Source organism: Anabrus simplex, chromosome 1, assembly GCF_040414725.1.
Source record: "Anabrus simplex isolate iqAnaSimp1 chromosome 1, ASM4041472v1, whole genome shotgun sequence".
Taxonomy (NCBI): domain Eukaryota; kingdom Metazoa; phylum Arthropoda; class Insecta; order Orthoptera; family Tettigoniidae; genus Anabrus; species Anabrus simplex.
Genome location: NC_090265.1, coordinates 393,825,916 through 393,841,522, shown reverse-complemented (window position 1 = coordinate 393,841,522; position 15,607 = coordinate 393,825,916). Strand labels below are relative to the sequence as shown.

The window sequence follows — 15,607 nt, the reverse complement described above, 5'->3', positions numbered from 1 at the left end:
AAAACTCCACAATGGAACTAATGCCCGCCTAGCAATTCCAAATGGAAATTCTAAGTTCCCATGAAGGGAATTAGATTCTTTTCCACCAATAGAGCATATCAGAAATCAGATCAAAATTAGGTGGATGGCTTTTCCGGCGTTTGCTCTATTAACCAGCGTTTCGTCTTAGGTCTGACACTAGACTCTTCAGAGTGGGATGTGTCAGACCCTACCCACTGACGCTGGGGTGTATGCAGGTGAACTTATCAGAAGCTTATTTATGAAGCACAGTCTGATAACTGCATACGGGAGATAAAACTCCACAATGGAACTAATGCCCGCCTAGCAATTCCAAATGGAAATTCTAAGTTCCCATGAAGGGAATTAGATTCTTTTCCACCAATAGAGCATATCAAAAATCAGATCAAAAATTAGATGGATGGCTTTTCCGGCGTTTGCTCTATTAACCAGCGTTTCGTCTTAGGTCTGACACTAGACTCTTCCATTGTGGAGTTTTATCTCCCGTATGCAGTTATCAGACTGTGCTTCATAAATAAGCTTCTGATAAGTTCACCTGCATACACCCCAGCGTCAGTGGGTAGGGTCTGACACATCCCACTCTGAAGAGTCTAGTGTCAGACCTAAGACGAAACGCTGGTTAATAGAGCAAACGCCGGAAAAGCCATCCATCTAATTTTTGATCTGATTTTTGATATGCTCTATTGGTGGAAAAGAATCTAATTCCCTTCATGGGAACTTAGAATTTCCATTTGGAATTGCTAGGCGGGCATTAGTTCCATTGTGGAGTTTTATCTCCCGTATGCAGTTATCAGACTGTGCTTCATAAATAAGCTTCTGATAAGTTCACCTGCATACACCCCAGCGTCAGTGGGTAGGGTCTGACACATCCCACTCTGAAGAGTCTAGTGTCAGACCTAAGACGAAACGCTGGTTAATAGAGCAAACGCCGGAAAAGCCATCCATCTAATTTTTGATCTGATTTTTGATATGCTCTATTGGTGGAAAAGAATCTAATTCCCTTCATGGGAACTTAGAATTTCCATTTGGAATTGCTAGGCGGGCATTAGTTCCATTGTGGAGTTTTATCTCCCGTATGCAGTTATCAGACTGTGCTTCATAAATAAGCTTCTGATAAGTTCACCTGCATACACCCCAGCGTCAGTGGGTAGGGTCTGACACATCCCACTCTGAAGAGTCTAGTGTCAGACCTAAGACGAAACGCTGGTTAATAGAGCAAACGCTGGAAAAGCCATCCATCTAATTTTTGATCTGATTTTTGATATGCTCTATTGGTGGAAAAGAATCTAATTCCCTTCATGGGAACTTAGAATTTCCATTTGGAATTGCTAGGCGGGCATTAGTTCCATTGTGGAGTTTTATCTCCCGTATGCAGTTATCAGACTGTGCTTCATAAATAAGCTTCTGATAAGTTCACCTGCATACACCCCAGCGTCAGTGGGTAGGGTCTGACACATCCCACTCTGAAGAGTCTAGTGTCAGACCTAAGACGAAACGCTGGTTAATAGAGCAAACGCCGGAAAAGCCATCCATCTAATTTTTGATCTGATTTTTGATATGCTCTATTGGTGGAAAAGAATCTAATTCCCTTCATGGGAACTTAGAATTTCCTATTCAGGGGATTGTCGGTTGCCTGCGCTGCAAGCCTGTCTCCCGACAAGGAGAATGTCATTCTCTCTTCACTATTTCCCGAGAACCAGAGATGTTACACAAAGGCACTGTACAACCAGTTGCCGCGGCTAGCGATGTAGCCTATAGGCCTAATAAAGACGTGGACGTTGAAGGTCAAGTTTTATGTGTGGTGGGGGGGGTGGGGAGATGAAGGAAAACAGCATGGTTCCCGTGGTAGCTGCCAGTGGTGTTTATTATTGTTAGGTCACGAATGATTTTACACATGAGATTCTGAGGAAAAATGTCTTGGATTCAGAGAAATACAGTATTACCAGTATCAAACTATACATTTAAATAAATGTAGCAACATTCACAGGAAAATTGAAGAACAATAAACATGTGAAACAAAAACATTGGACTCTACAAATGCTAAAAAAACTTAATTTCATAAAGCATTCCTACACTGAAAGAGATAAAATACCAAACTGTGATAGGTCACAGTAGTCCACCACTCTGTGTATTATCTTAATTCATCCCTGGATTCGTTGCACTCAAACTAACTGTTGCTGCTCTCGTCGAAGTGTATGATGATGGTCTCCAGTGTTGTCTCCTTTGCACACTACTTGGCGTAATAACTTTCTTGTAATACGGCAGAATGTCTCGCACATTTTCTCCAGTCTTCTCAATTAGCCCTGCCTGGGGCGTTGTGTGTAAGCTGCTTGACATTGGCAGTCTGAAAGTTGTGTGCAACTTCCTGTCTATCTAGATCCTATATCAGCATGATCGGATTGCACTGGTAGGAGCACTACAGTACTTGATGCCCTATTTCATTTGCCAGTCTATCCAATTCAATTCATACATCATCTTGGTGGATCTCTTCTTTACACAGAAGCTCATCTCTAGTTTCAGCACGAGAACATGGAACGCCTTTCTTATGTAGCCACTCCATAATATCTGCTTTATACCAGATTGAACATGGTGACTTGTCTGCTTGGATGAAATGGTAGCTAACAGGGAGAGGCATGCCCACTTATGTGCCTCAGAATCTCGGGAACAACATGAGGGGTTGTCAAAAATGTTGCTGTGCACATGGTAAGTGATTGTCCCGTCAACAATGGCTACTAGAGCTAGTATGAACTATGGAATTGAAGAGGACAAAGTGAGGTAAATATTTGTTTGTATTAACACGTTCGCGGCCGCTCGTATATCGGCAACCATTACCGTGGTACCGTAATACTTTTTTTTGCTTAAAGGACTTCATTTCTGTGCTCTTATGCATTTTAGATTGTTATTTTAATTATTTCAATATTATTTATGTGCATACGAGCCATGACGCACACGCTGCGTCAGCGGCACTACCGATGAGTTTTTCGCCTTCGGTGCCGTTTAACGCAGCATGTGCGTCATGACTGGTAGTGAAGTGGAACGAGGAAAATAATGTTTTGTTCGATTGTAGAACTTCTTTACAATAGAAAAATAATTTTTTGAACATTTCACACAAAGATACTGTGCAATAGAATCTTATTATTGCCGTGTGAACAGTGTATAGGCCTACTCCATAAGCTGTACAATGTAACTAGTCAAAACAATGTGCTACATTTCGGTGACATTTCCTCGCAAAAATAACTCTTCTGCAAATGCGTTACATTCATTTACAATGTTATTCAGCAAGTTGTCATCTGCAACCACACAAAAATAATCAATGGTTTTCGTGTCAATTGGCTGTGGAATCTTCATTCCCGGCCGACCAATAAAGTTTATTTGTTTCATTGAGGACGAATCTGAACTCCAAGAAATGACCCCTGAAATATTCCCCATGTTATTTGGCGGGAGATTTGGAGATGATATATTACTTATGTCTTCCTCATCTTCTGTAATGTGAGAATTGGGAGTAGACACTCGACACACACATCCGTGATTTTCTCACTCAGGTGGTCAGTCACTTTTCACACTGTCATCACTGTCGTCACTATCAATGCTGTCACTATCACTGGCGTTCAGGAGAGCTTCCAGACTAACATCATTAATTGCAAATCACCTGTTTATCCTGCTAAGACGGGGTTTCTTCCGGAGAGAAGGTTCTGAAACTTCACTGTTCTCTCTTGACATCACAGAAACGTATGCCGACTTGTATTGGCTACAGAGATTGTAACTAACGATTGATCTGATGCCCGGATGGCGCATATGTTTAATAACACCATAACAATGCACAGATAAGAGGTCTGTTTGTTTACATATATATTGGCGGAAATACGAGCTTTAATATTTGGCGCGGAGTGTGACGCACGTGTGTCGTCATCGGCCGCGAACGTGTTAAAAGAAGTTAGGGATTGGAATGATTTTCCGAGTGAGATGTCCGATACATTTCCAACTTCTTTGAAATAATTTAAGAAAGACAAGGTAAACCACTTATAGTTAATCTGCCATCTGGACGACAGTGCAAATTTGCAGCTCAGTGGTGATTGATTGATTGATTGATTGATTGATTGATTGATTGATTGATTGATTGATTGATTGATTGATTGGCGTTTTATATCATTTAAATGTGAAATATATCTCTATGTTGTTGCTTTCCAGCACATAAAGATCTCCTGCAGGATAAATGTGACTACTCTTTGTTTATATTTTTATGTCACACCGGCAGAGTGGGGTCTTATGATGGCAATGAGATTGGTTAGGGCTAGAATTGGGAAGAAAGCGTCCTTGGCCTTAATATGGTACAACCCCGGTATTTGGTGTGAAAATGGGAAACCACGGAACACCCTCTTCAGGGCTGCCGACATTGGGGTTTGAATCCATCATCTCCCAAATGGGAGCTAACAGCTACATGACCCAAACAGTGTAGCCAACTATCTTGGTAAATGTTGACGCTCAAGTTGTGTTTCAGATAGTTAGCAGTTCAAGTGTGTGTTAATTACTTGTATTATTAATGTTAATTTTGTGTGTTTTTCAGGTGTGGATATTACTGAAGCTTCCAAACCATTGTTGAAGGATGTGATGATGGTGAATACGGCACACCAAAATCATGAAACAACGGTTCTTCTTGGAACATTTATTGAAGGATTTCGGGATATTATCATCAGTAGTGAGACGCTTGAGCTCTCTCAGTATGCTTTCATAGGTATCTGTTTATTTTTTATCCATCTTATTCAGTTTCTTAGCTTATCAAAACTACAGGTAAGGAAAAAGTAGAAATAGTGCTTATCTGTAGTAAGATTACAAAAGAACATGCATGTTAGAGTGTAGTGTGCTACTAAGTATATAAAGAGGAATTGTGGGGATGTTAGAAAATATTAACATATTCCTAATTTTTTTGCCTCAGTAAATCTTGTCCGTGTACAATAAGCATGATGAATATAGGTAGGAGATCCAGTGAATGTATATTATTGTTATCACTAAGAGAAGAGTCTAGTGTACACATGATAACTCATTAATATCATTGCTAAATTTTTTCCATTGGATTAACATTTTATGCTCTCGTGGGTATTAATTGCAGTCGCACATGGCCGTGTATAACCTCCAATTCATTGTGTAAGTGTATAACCAGAAAAGTAATGTTTAATAACCCTCTGGTCCGAAATAATGGGCTTCTACTAACATTTGTTTTAGAAATAATACTATGATATTTTTATGGGCCCCATTCAAATGTTTTCATATTTGTTGTTTGGTGTTTTTAACTCTTTTCAGTGCGCTATTGTTATTTTATAATCCCGAGCAAAATAAGTTTTCATATTTGTTCTCATGTGTTTTTCCCACCTTTTAATACTCTTTTCTCATAGAGTTTTCACTGCACCCGCAGATATACGATGTAAAATCCCCTTATGTCGGAAAAATCGTATCTAGTGTTTCCATATCCCTGTTGGATAGTTTTTATTCATGTATTCAGTAGTGTTGATAAACTTAGCCATGATAGGTTAAAATGAATGTTTGATCCATATTGACTAGTTTGAATGTACTGTATTCAGTAGTGCTCAACACGTTTGTTTTCCTTGTCCCCTGCAGGAATGTCTTCACAAGGTTTTACTGTATTTGTAACCAAAATTCACTGAGGAGGTTCTGTTTCGTAGATATTTTATGGTTAAATGAACCAATTCATTATGCAGTATTTTAACCATCATATAACTGAATCTGCATGAAATAAAGGTACATTGTACCAAAACTTCACACTGTGGATTTTGAAACCATAACAACAAACAGCAATTTATTTATTTATTTCTCATTGAACTTGTACTTTTGGTTTATTTTTTGTACAGACTTTTTTGTTGTGAATCAAATAGGTGTCTTACTATGAGAAAACTAATCACGATTATCGATTTCTCTGTTTTCAGATAGCTGGATATCACACATTCTGTTCAACTCTTCTGATCCTCGTCTTTTGTTGGATGTACTTCTTATGGCATCAACCAAGGTTCTGGAGATATCTCAACAAGTTGGAATGATAGAATATGATTCAAATCACTCGCATCTTACATTGATGTATCAAGCTTTATGTGAGAATGTGCTGCCATTTCTGAAATTACGGTTTGAAAGTTCTGAAACCAAGGAATACTATAGTCAACTGGCAGACTTAGCAGAAAGTCTCACTTTGCTTGCTCTGAACCGAGCCAATGTTGGAGTCAATACTCAACCCTTCACCAATTTCTTTCAAACCTTTGTTCTGAATGCAAGTCCAATGAATACAAAATTGATAATCAGATACATGAATAATCTTCTGAAGAGACAGTCTATTATTTCAGAATTGGCGGAAGCTTATAGCAATTATGAAGTTATCATCATTCAAGCATGGTTTAGGTATGTTTAGCAGTTATTTTTCTTGTCCTGATATGTTAACTAATTTACTTACTCGAATACAACTTGCCACCGTGTATAACTTTTGCCTTAAATTATTTCCAGCTAAATAAAATAAAATAAAATAAAATAAACCTTGTTTATATTTCACACATGAAAAAGGGGAGGTGTCTAATACTACCAAAGTATTTTTAATGATAATGAAGACATTTTTAAATAAAAAGGATACAATAGTTGAAAGCTAGAAAAGAAGCTGAATTGATAAGATTTCTGGGGATGTACAGTACTAAAGGCAATGGGTTAGGATATAGTGCTGTATCTGTAATATTTATTTGACTTCTGTTTGCATGAAGGAGCTATACCAAATGAATGGAGAGTTACAATAGTAGCCCCTGCATACAAAGAAAAGGGTGATAAAACATAAAGTGGGTAATTACAGGCTAGTCAGCTGGACATGTGTTCGTTGTTGCAGTCCAAATTTTGCAACTTTTTTGTAACACTACTGTTTTGTCAGAAATCACTCAGAACAAATCAGGCTGCTTTCCACCGCACCTTTTTCAGTTCTTGAATCAAGTAAACCTGATGTAGATCCAATATTCAGGAACCACTCTCTAATTGGGATCTTACCAGAGACTTATACGCCCTTTACATCCCTAATACAACCCCTAAATATCCTCACAACTAGGGCTCAGATAATTATGTTCTTAAATTTTCAGAAATACATATTTGTTGTTGTTGTTGTTGTTGTTGTTGTTGTTGTTGTTGTTGTTGTTGTTGTTGTTGTTGTTGTTGTTGTTGTTGTTGTTGTTGTTGTTGTTGTTGTTGTTGTTGTTGTTGTTGTTGTTGTTGTTGTTGTTGTTGTTGTTGTTGTTGTTGTTGTTGTTGTTGTTGTTGTTGTTGTTGTTGTTGTTGTTGTTGTTGTTGTTGTTGTTGTTGTTGTTGTTGTTGTTGTTGTTGTTGTTGTTGTTGTTGTTTGGGTCATTAGTTCAAAGACTGGGTTTGATGTAGCCCTCCATGCCACCCTGTCTTATACTAACCTTTTCATTTCTACTACTACATCCTATATCTACTCTAATCTGTTTGTCATATTCATGCCTTGGTCTACCGCTGCTTTTTCTACCACCTACACTTCCCTCAAAAAAATAACTGAACTAATTCTGGGTGCCTTAATCCATTGCCGTCTAACATAATCTCGGAGGCGTGGTCAGTCGCTGAGACCGAAGAGCCGGACCACGTCTCAGAGACATGCTGAACTTTGTCACGTGTTGTATCAATAGTTTGGCATGACACAAATGTGTGGCAGTGTTATGCTGTTCTATATTCTTCCTTTAATGTCTTTGGAAAGAGGCAAATCCTCTCCTGATCCTTGAAAATTAAGTGGAGTGTCTTCCGCTAATGTAGTTCCTTGTCAATATGGCTGCGCGCAGATGTAGACATTTGACTGAGTTAGATATCGGAACTTATTTGTGCAAAAGTGGTGGTAGTGAAGTTTCATGTCAATCAGAAGGTGATGATGAAGAGTTTATGAATTATGAAAGCAATGAATCTTCATCAGAAAGTGACACTAATTCAGATAAAGAGTTAGATAACACACAGCTGTCCATATCAAAGCGGCCTAATATTCGTGCTGGATCACAGTCAACTGAAAGCGACTGGGAGTGGGAAAATGACGATAACGTACCAGGTATATGTGAATTTATTACCGTATCATCTATATCTGTAGTAGTTTCTCGTAGTCTCAGTGATAAACCCTCTGCATTAGAGGCTTTCTTGTGTGTTCTGACTGACAAATTCTGGACGATGATAACCATAGAAACAAACAGATACGCAAACCAGTGTTTATCCAATCCGAACTATAAATATCTTATGACGATAAATGGTTTGACACAAATAATGTTACCGAGCTCGATAGCTGCAGTCGCCTAAGTGCGGCCAGTATCCAGTATTCGGGAGATAGTGGGCTCGATCCCCATTGTCGGCAGCCCTGAAAATGGTTTTCCGTGGTTTCCCATGTTCTCAACAGGCAAATGTTGGGGCTCTACCTTAATTAAGGCCACGGCCGCTTCTTTCCCACTCCTAGTGTTTCCTGTCACATCATCACCATAAGACCTATCTGTGTTGGTACAACGTAAAGCAACTTGTAAAAAAAAAAAAAAATTGAGATGAAGGCTTCTTACTTGTCACCATGTATTATTATGGCTCAGTTAAGAAAGCCCTCAGTGAAAATGAACTGGTCAAAGAGGGGTATTGTTAAAACTCCGCTGTTCAGTAAGACAATCCTTTTTGTGCGCTTCTTACTTATTTCACGGTTTCTGCATTTTCGTTATCACAAAATAAGGTAAGAAAAGTAAGAAGTGTCGTGGACTAAAGTATCTAAATAACAGATTTCAGTCTATGTATGTGCCACAGCAGGATGTAGCTATTGATGAGTCACTGATGAAATTCAGAGGATGTTTGTCTTACGTGCAGTTCACTCCTTCCAAGCATGCTAGATTTGGAGTAAAATTTTATAAACTTTGCAAATCCAATTCAGGCTACTATGTAAAATTTATCATACTGGTAATGATTTACTTGTGGGAAGTGGGCTGAGTGCAAGTGAAACTGTAGTGCTAGAACTGGCGGAGCCTATGAAAGTGTAGTAGAACCTATCTTGGACAAAGGATATAATCTTTATTTAGATAACTGTTATTCATCACCTAAGTTATTTGTGGAACTTCATAACAGAAACATGAATACCACAGGAACTGTACGAAGAAACAGAAAGATGATGCCCAAGGATTTAGTGAAGAAGCAATTGAAGAGAGGCGAGGCAGACAGAAGGTCAAGTCACGGTCTAGTGGCTATAAAGTGGCATGACCGCAAGGATGTTTACATGCTGTCTTCAAAGCACAGAAGTGTAGAAATAATGGCCACTGGGGCTAAGAAGAGAAAGAGAGGGAACAGGCAGGGTCAGGAACAGACGGTGAAGTAGAGTGTGTCAAGGAACCCTAAGTGGTATTGGACTACAACAGGGGAATGGGAAGGGTGGACAGACATGATCAAGTGCTTGCCTGTTTTCCTATCATGAGAAAATTCATGAAAGGTTACAGGAAGATCTTCTTTTATATGATGTATATTGCTTTGTTCAACTCGTGTATTATCCGTTTTAAAGTAGTACAGGAAAGAACACAAAAGTTCACAGCATTTCGCATGCACCTGGCAGAACAGATTCTTGAATCTGTAACATTGCCGTATTACGCATGAAGAGGACAAGTTTCAAATGGAGATTGCCCAACTAGACTGCAAGCATAGACATGGGCATATTTCCCTAGGCATATTCCTGATACTGCAAAGAACCTTCATCCTGCCAAGGCCTGCAAAGTGTGCACTTCACATGGAAAATGCAGTGAAACAACTTGAGAATGTGAGAAATGTGAGGTACCTTTACACCTTCCTGCCTGTTTCAACAGTTACCATACCAGCATTATCTACTGAAATGTTAAACATTAAACATGTCGATAAGTTTTTATCCAACTATGTTGTAAATCATATGTATTATACTATGTTACCCTTGATACGGTATATTGTACATAGCATCATCCATTTTAAATTGGTATTTTGTGTTATAGATATAGATATTTATATTAGAATGGGTTAAGATGTGTCCTATCATTCTGTCTCTCCTTCTGATCAAATTTCACCAAATCGTTCTCCTCTTACTGATTCGATTCAGTATCCCTTCATTCATGGTTCGATCTTCCCATCTCACCTTCTGCATTCTTCTGAAATACCACATTTCAAAAGCGGGTAATTAATTATGTGCTTATAAAGTTGAAATTATGTGATTAAGTTTAAAAAATATATTCTTAAATTTGTATGTACTATAATTATACCTGCCAGTTACTCGAAAATATAGCTGAAACTTCCAGCTGCTTGAATAAACCAGTCCACAGCACAAATATTCCGCCAGACATATTTCCCGCTTAACAGGCTGGTGCTTCCTGCAGTTTCCAAATCCAGTAGTGTCAGTTGTCCCATCCACTGTAATCCATACTGCATTGTTTCCAGTTTCACAATAAATTCTGTGTAATGTCTCATAGTAAAATTTTGGTATATAATATTTATGCAGGTTGACTCGCCAGGGAGGGGAAGTTTGACATACCACTGAATGCTGCAGTCTGTTAAGTAGGGATGGGCTGCGAACGGAGTCGCGAAGAGTCGAGACTGCTACCTCTGGAACCGACACTCTCGACTCCAGTGTCGACTCCACTGATGCACTAACGCCATCTAACAAGTATTGTCGGAACTGCTTGGAATTATAGTTCCACGTTCGTCTCTTGGTAGCTTGTGATACGATGAATACAAGATGATTATTAACCAGCAAACATTAAATATTGTTTCGGGATTTTATCATCGTTGGTGTTAATGTTGTAGGTCAATTTTGGTGACGATGATGATAAAGATGACGATAATAGTAGTGGTAATAATAATCTGACAGTATACGTTTACATAATCGCCAATATTATCTTTAATCAGTTCAGCTCCGTGGTGTAGGGAGCAAAGCGTCCGCCTGTCACCCGGCGGCCTCGGGTTCGATTCTCGGCCGGGTTAGATTTTTTTAATTGTAAATGATTAATATCCCTAGCCTGGGGCATAAAACAGAAAAAAAGAAGCGAGTGCTTAGAGTATGATTTTACAAGAAATATTTTACCAAGCATTGTGCGTCATAACAGCCACCTCCGCAGTCTAGGGAGGCCCCGGGATCGATTCCGGCCAGGTCAGGGTTTTTTACCTGTATCTCAGGTTTCGAGATGACGGTGAGGTAGAGACCGGGTCTAGAAAGCAAAGAATAACGGTCGAGAGGATTCGTCGTGCTGAACACAAGTCACCTCGTAATCTACTGGCCTTCGAGCTGGGCAGGGGTCACTTGGTAGGCCAAGGCCTACCAGGGCTGTCGCGAAAAAGGGCTTTTGTATATAGTAATAATAATAATAATATTGCAACAAGACTTCACGTGTTCCTTGAATTATAACGAAAACCTACAACCCGTTTTCCAGTCACTGACCGGGTCAGGAATGGAATGAATGAAGCCTCCATTCTGCGGCGAGGATAGGAATTGTACCAGCTGCCGAGGCCTGCTGCACTCCTCTGGGGCAATAGTGAATGACTGACGGATGAAATGAAATATTGGAGAGTATTGCTAGAATGAAAGATGACAGGGAAAACCGGAGTACTCGGAGAAAAACGAATTTCACGTGGAGTGACCGGGATTTGAACCACGGAATCCAGCGGTGAGAGGCCAACGCACTGCCACCTGAGCCACGGAGGCTTTAGATGCCTTAATTTATGTTCGAATTATGTTAGCGGATTTACCCATATTAGATTTGTTTTCATCGTTCATGTGGAATTCATAATGATTTACCATCGATATCTGTTTATCAATTTCCTGATCACGACAAATAAAGACGTGAAATTAAATGTCCGTGGTCTGCTATGACGGTACTTTCTGACTTGATACGTTTAGTTTTATTTCAACTACACCATTACGCTCGTCGTCTTCGCGAACGATACCGTACTTCACACTACAATACTCTTAAAAAATCCAATGGGCAAATGAGCAGCAACTTGTATGATATTTTCCGCGCCTCGACACACAAGCGGCCACGAAATGAGAGTCAAATTCGCTTGGAGTCGTCAGGCTTCATGCGAAGCGACCGTGCGGCCCCGCAATGCGCATCAGGGTTACTTGGAGTCGAGAGGCTTCGTGCGAACCGAGACCAGTGTTCGGAGTCGATGGAGTCGACGCTCTCGATTCCAGGCTTCAGTCGCGCCCATCCCTACTGTTAAGTGGTATATCAGCTGCAAGAAATGCTTGACAAATCTCTTGTGAGAACTGGACCAGCTCTCTAATCTTGCATTTTGAGAAGCAAATGTTGTGTCGGTTTCTTTAACATGTTCACGGTCGCTTGGATATCTGTAACAGTTACCATGGTACTGTAATACTTTTTTGCTTACCGAGCTCGATAGCTGCAGTTGCTTAAATGCGGCCAGTATCCAGTGTTCAAGAGATAGTAGGTTCGAACCCCACTGTCGGCAGCCCTGAAAATGGTTTTCCGTGGTTTCCCATTTTCATACCAGGCAAATGCTGGGGCTGTACCTTAATTAAGGCCACGGCCGCTTCCTAGCCCTTCCTTGTCCCATCGTTGCCATAAGACCTATCTGTGTCGGTGCGACCTAAGGCAACTAGCAAAAAGCACTTTTTTTTTTTTTTTGTTGCTTAACGGAGTTTATTTCTGTGTCCTTATCCATTTTAGATTATAATTTAAATGACTTGAATAATATTTCTGTGCATGAGAGCCATGACACACATGGTGTGTCAGTGGCATTACCAATGAGCTTTTCGCCTGTGGTACCATTTGACGCAGCATATGCGTCATGACACGTAACACAGTGAAATCGGGGAAACAGTGTTTTGTTCGGTCATAGATATTCAATAACTTTCCTACAACAGATAAATACGTTTTTGAACATTTCTAAAAAAAATTCTGTGTGGTAAAAATCTTTTAAAGAAAATAGAGATTTCTGAATTATCACTTTTAGATTCTGTATAGTTCTCTCATTTAGGTGTGAAAGCATTCACAATTTTTTAAAAACTAAGTAACAGGATCCCTAGAGAAAGTTTGAAATTTTTTTAGAGACTAGCTTCTCTCAAAGTCATAACTTGTTAACAAGGAGTTAAAATAATGAACACTAATGAAAATGAAACTTCTATCCTTAAATGTCCTCAACTATTTGAAGATGACATTTCTGACAAATGATATATTGTACTTCTTTTGAAAATTGTGAATATGTGAATATTTAGGTTCATCCCAAAAATAATTCTGATTTTAGAGTTTGCTCTTCATTTGTTCACATGATTCAGTTCTCTCTCATTTTTGTTATTTTCCAGAAATGTCTCAGCTGTATTTGCTTTGACTACTTTTTAATAAGATAGAATATTCAATGCTTTTGTATTACTTTTAGCACCAATTGGAGGGTCATTGCTTCTCCTTGAAAATTAAAGACATTCGTTTATGACATTAGTTACCCTGGTATTCTTTTAAGTGTCAGATTCAGGAAACATTTTGAAACTAATAGAACTTAATGTGACTTGTTCCTCTTACATTAATAAAAGAACAAGTTAGTTATAGTGATTGATGAAATGGTTTAGAATTGGAATGTGCCAGTTTTTATTGAGAGATAGAAAATAATTTAATACTGTATATAGTTCCACTAATCAGTGTTATTCAGTTGAAGCTTGACATACACTATTACTTCAAAACTGTCCTATGTGCATTACTGTATTTTCATTTGATTGTTGCATCCCTTATTGTATAATTACACTTTGTGAAATATGTTCCAGATGTGTAGTATACAGTGTGGATGAAGAATCCCCAGATCTTCAGAATTTAACTCAAATTGTGTGCCATTTGCCTGCTCTTATTGCAATTAGTGAATCAACCTCCATAATACTTGATAATGAACGGGACCCTATGCTTACTTTTGTACGTATGCTGGGACAGGCTTACTACTCTCTGGATACAAATCAACATAGTACAAATTTACGGGAGCAGTTTGCACAGTACCTGTACACGTCAGTCCAAAACTTCAAGCCGGTGCTTCAAAACCGGAATGTATCAGAAAGTATTGTATTGCGTATCTGCCAACTTGCTGCCTCTTTGATGGTGCATTGTGGACCCATAATCTACACTAGGGTAAGTTTATTTTTTTCTTGTAGATGTGTATGTTATATATTAGACCCTGTATGTCAGGAAGTTGTTTTCTAAAAATGAATAATTGATAGCATAGGACTTTTGAATCTTATGGGATGTGATAAAACTTTCACAAACTTTTTAGTTTGTGTATTGTAGGCGTCGGCGGCGGCTGTAACTCGATCTGAGTATATATTGCCTGCAACTCGATCCAGAGTATATATGACTTCTTCCTGCATAAAGTGAGCAGTTCAACTCAGTTTATGGATGTGTTTGCGATGACTAAACACACCAATCTTGTCATAAAATATACGCCTACACAAATCGCACTGAATGGATGCAGGAGTGCGGGGTTGTAATTGACGGAGTTTTCTTGCTTGTCGCTTGGCCTCTTGATGTCTGCGGCGTTCTCTTTCAAACAAGTTGACAGCGGGGGATGTAGTGTTCCACCACAGTGAACGGTCCACAGCACATTCTTCCCATTCTGATTCTTCATGACCCAAGCAACAATAAGAACAGCAGCAACACTGAATATACTATGAAACAAAATTATAACAATGAAATCAAAAGAGCAACCTATCTTATACTTCTATGCGATTGTTGATATCGTGATCAAAGCCATGCAATCTCTAGCTTTATGTGGCGCCCAGACCACAGAGATGAGACTTATAATTTAAAAAATCCCATGTTCAAGATTCTAACTGCGGTCACTATGTGTGAAACTGTCAGCGATTATGTTATTTGGTTGTCAACACTGAAGGAAGTGATGTTAGTGGAGATGTGTTACATGAAGTTTTTGGTGGTAAAATGAATTAAGACATCCAAAGGGCAAAAACTTGGAAGATGTCCACCAAAAACTTCATGTAACACATCTCCACTAACATCACTTCCTTCAGTGTTGACAACCAAATAACATAATCGCTGACAGTTTCACACATAGTGACCGCAGTTAGAATCTTGAACATGGGATTTTTTAAATTATAAGTCTCATCTCTGTGGTCTGGGCGCCACATAAAGCTAGAGATTGCATGGCTTTGATTACGATATCAACAATCGCATAGAAGTATAAGATTGGTTGCTCTTTTGATTTCATTGTTATAATTTTGTTTCATAGTATATTCAGTGTTGCTGCTGTTCTTATTGTTGCTTGGGTCATGAAGAATCAGAATGGGAAGAATGTGCTGTGGACCGTTCACTGTGGTGGAACACTACATCCTCCAGTGTGTATCAGTCCATAATGCCACTCACATAGGACTAGTCTTCAGCTTTTGAAGGGTTAAACAGGAATACATGCTTTTTTTTTTTTTTCTAATATACTGTACTACATACTGAACAATATTATCTCTAATGCCTTTAAACCTACTATTAGACACGGATGTATTCTATCATCAGCTCTGTTTAATATTTAAGGGGAGCATATCATTAGGCCAAATCAGCAACCTAAGATTATCTGATGGCAT

General features: G+C 39.0%; 1 protein-coding gene across 1 annotated transcript in view; it reads left to right on the top strand.

Moving 5' to 3' along the window:
* LOC136869021 (protein MMS22-like) overlaps positions 1-15,607 on the top strand; it is a 148,032-nt gene that overhangs the window by 108,162 nt on the left and 24,263 nt on the right. Inside the window, exons 9-11 of the mRNA XM_068227118.1 lie at positions 4,583-4,750; positions 5,958-6,420; positions 13,799-14,150. Of these exons, the coding sequence (XP_068083219.1) occupies positions 4,583-4,750; positions 5,958-6,420; positions 13,799-14,150 (983 nt within the window). The remainder of the gene's footprint in view (positions 1-4,582; positions 4,751-5,957; positions 6,421-13,798; positions 14,151-15,607) is intronic.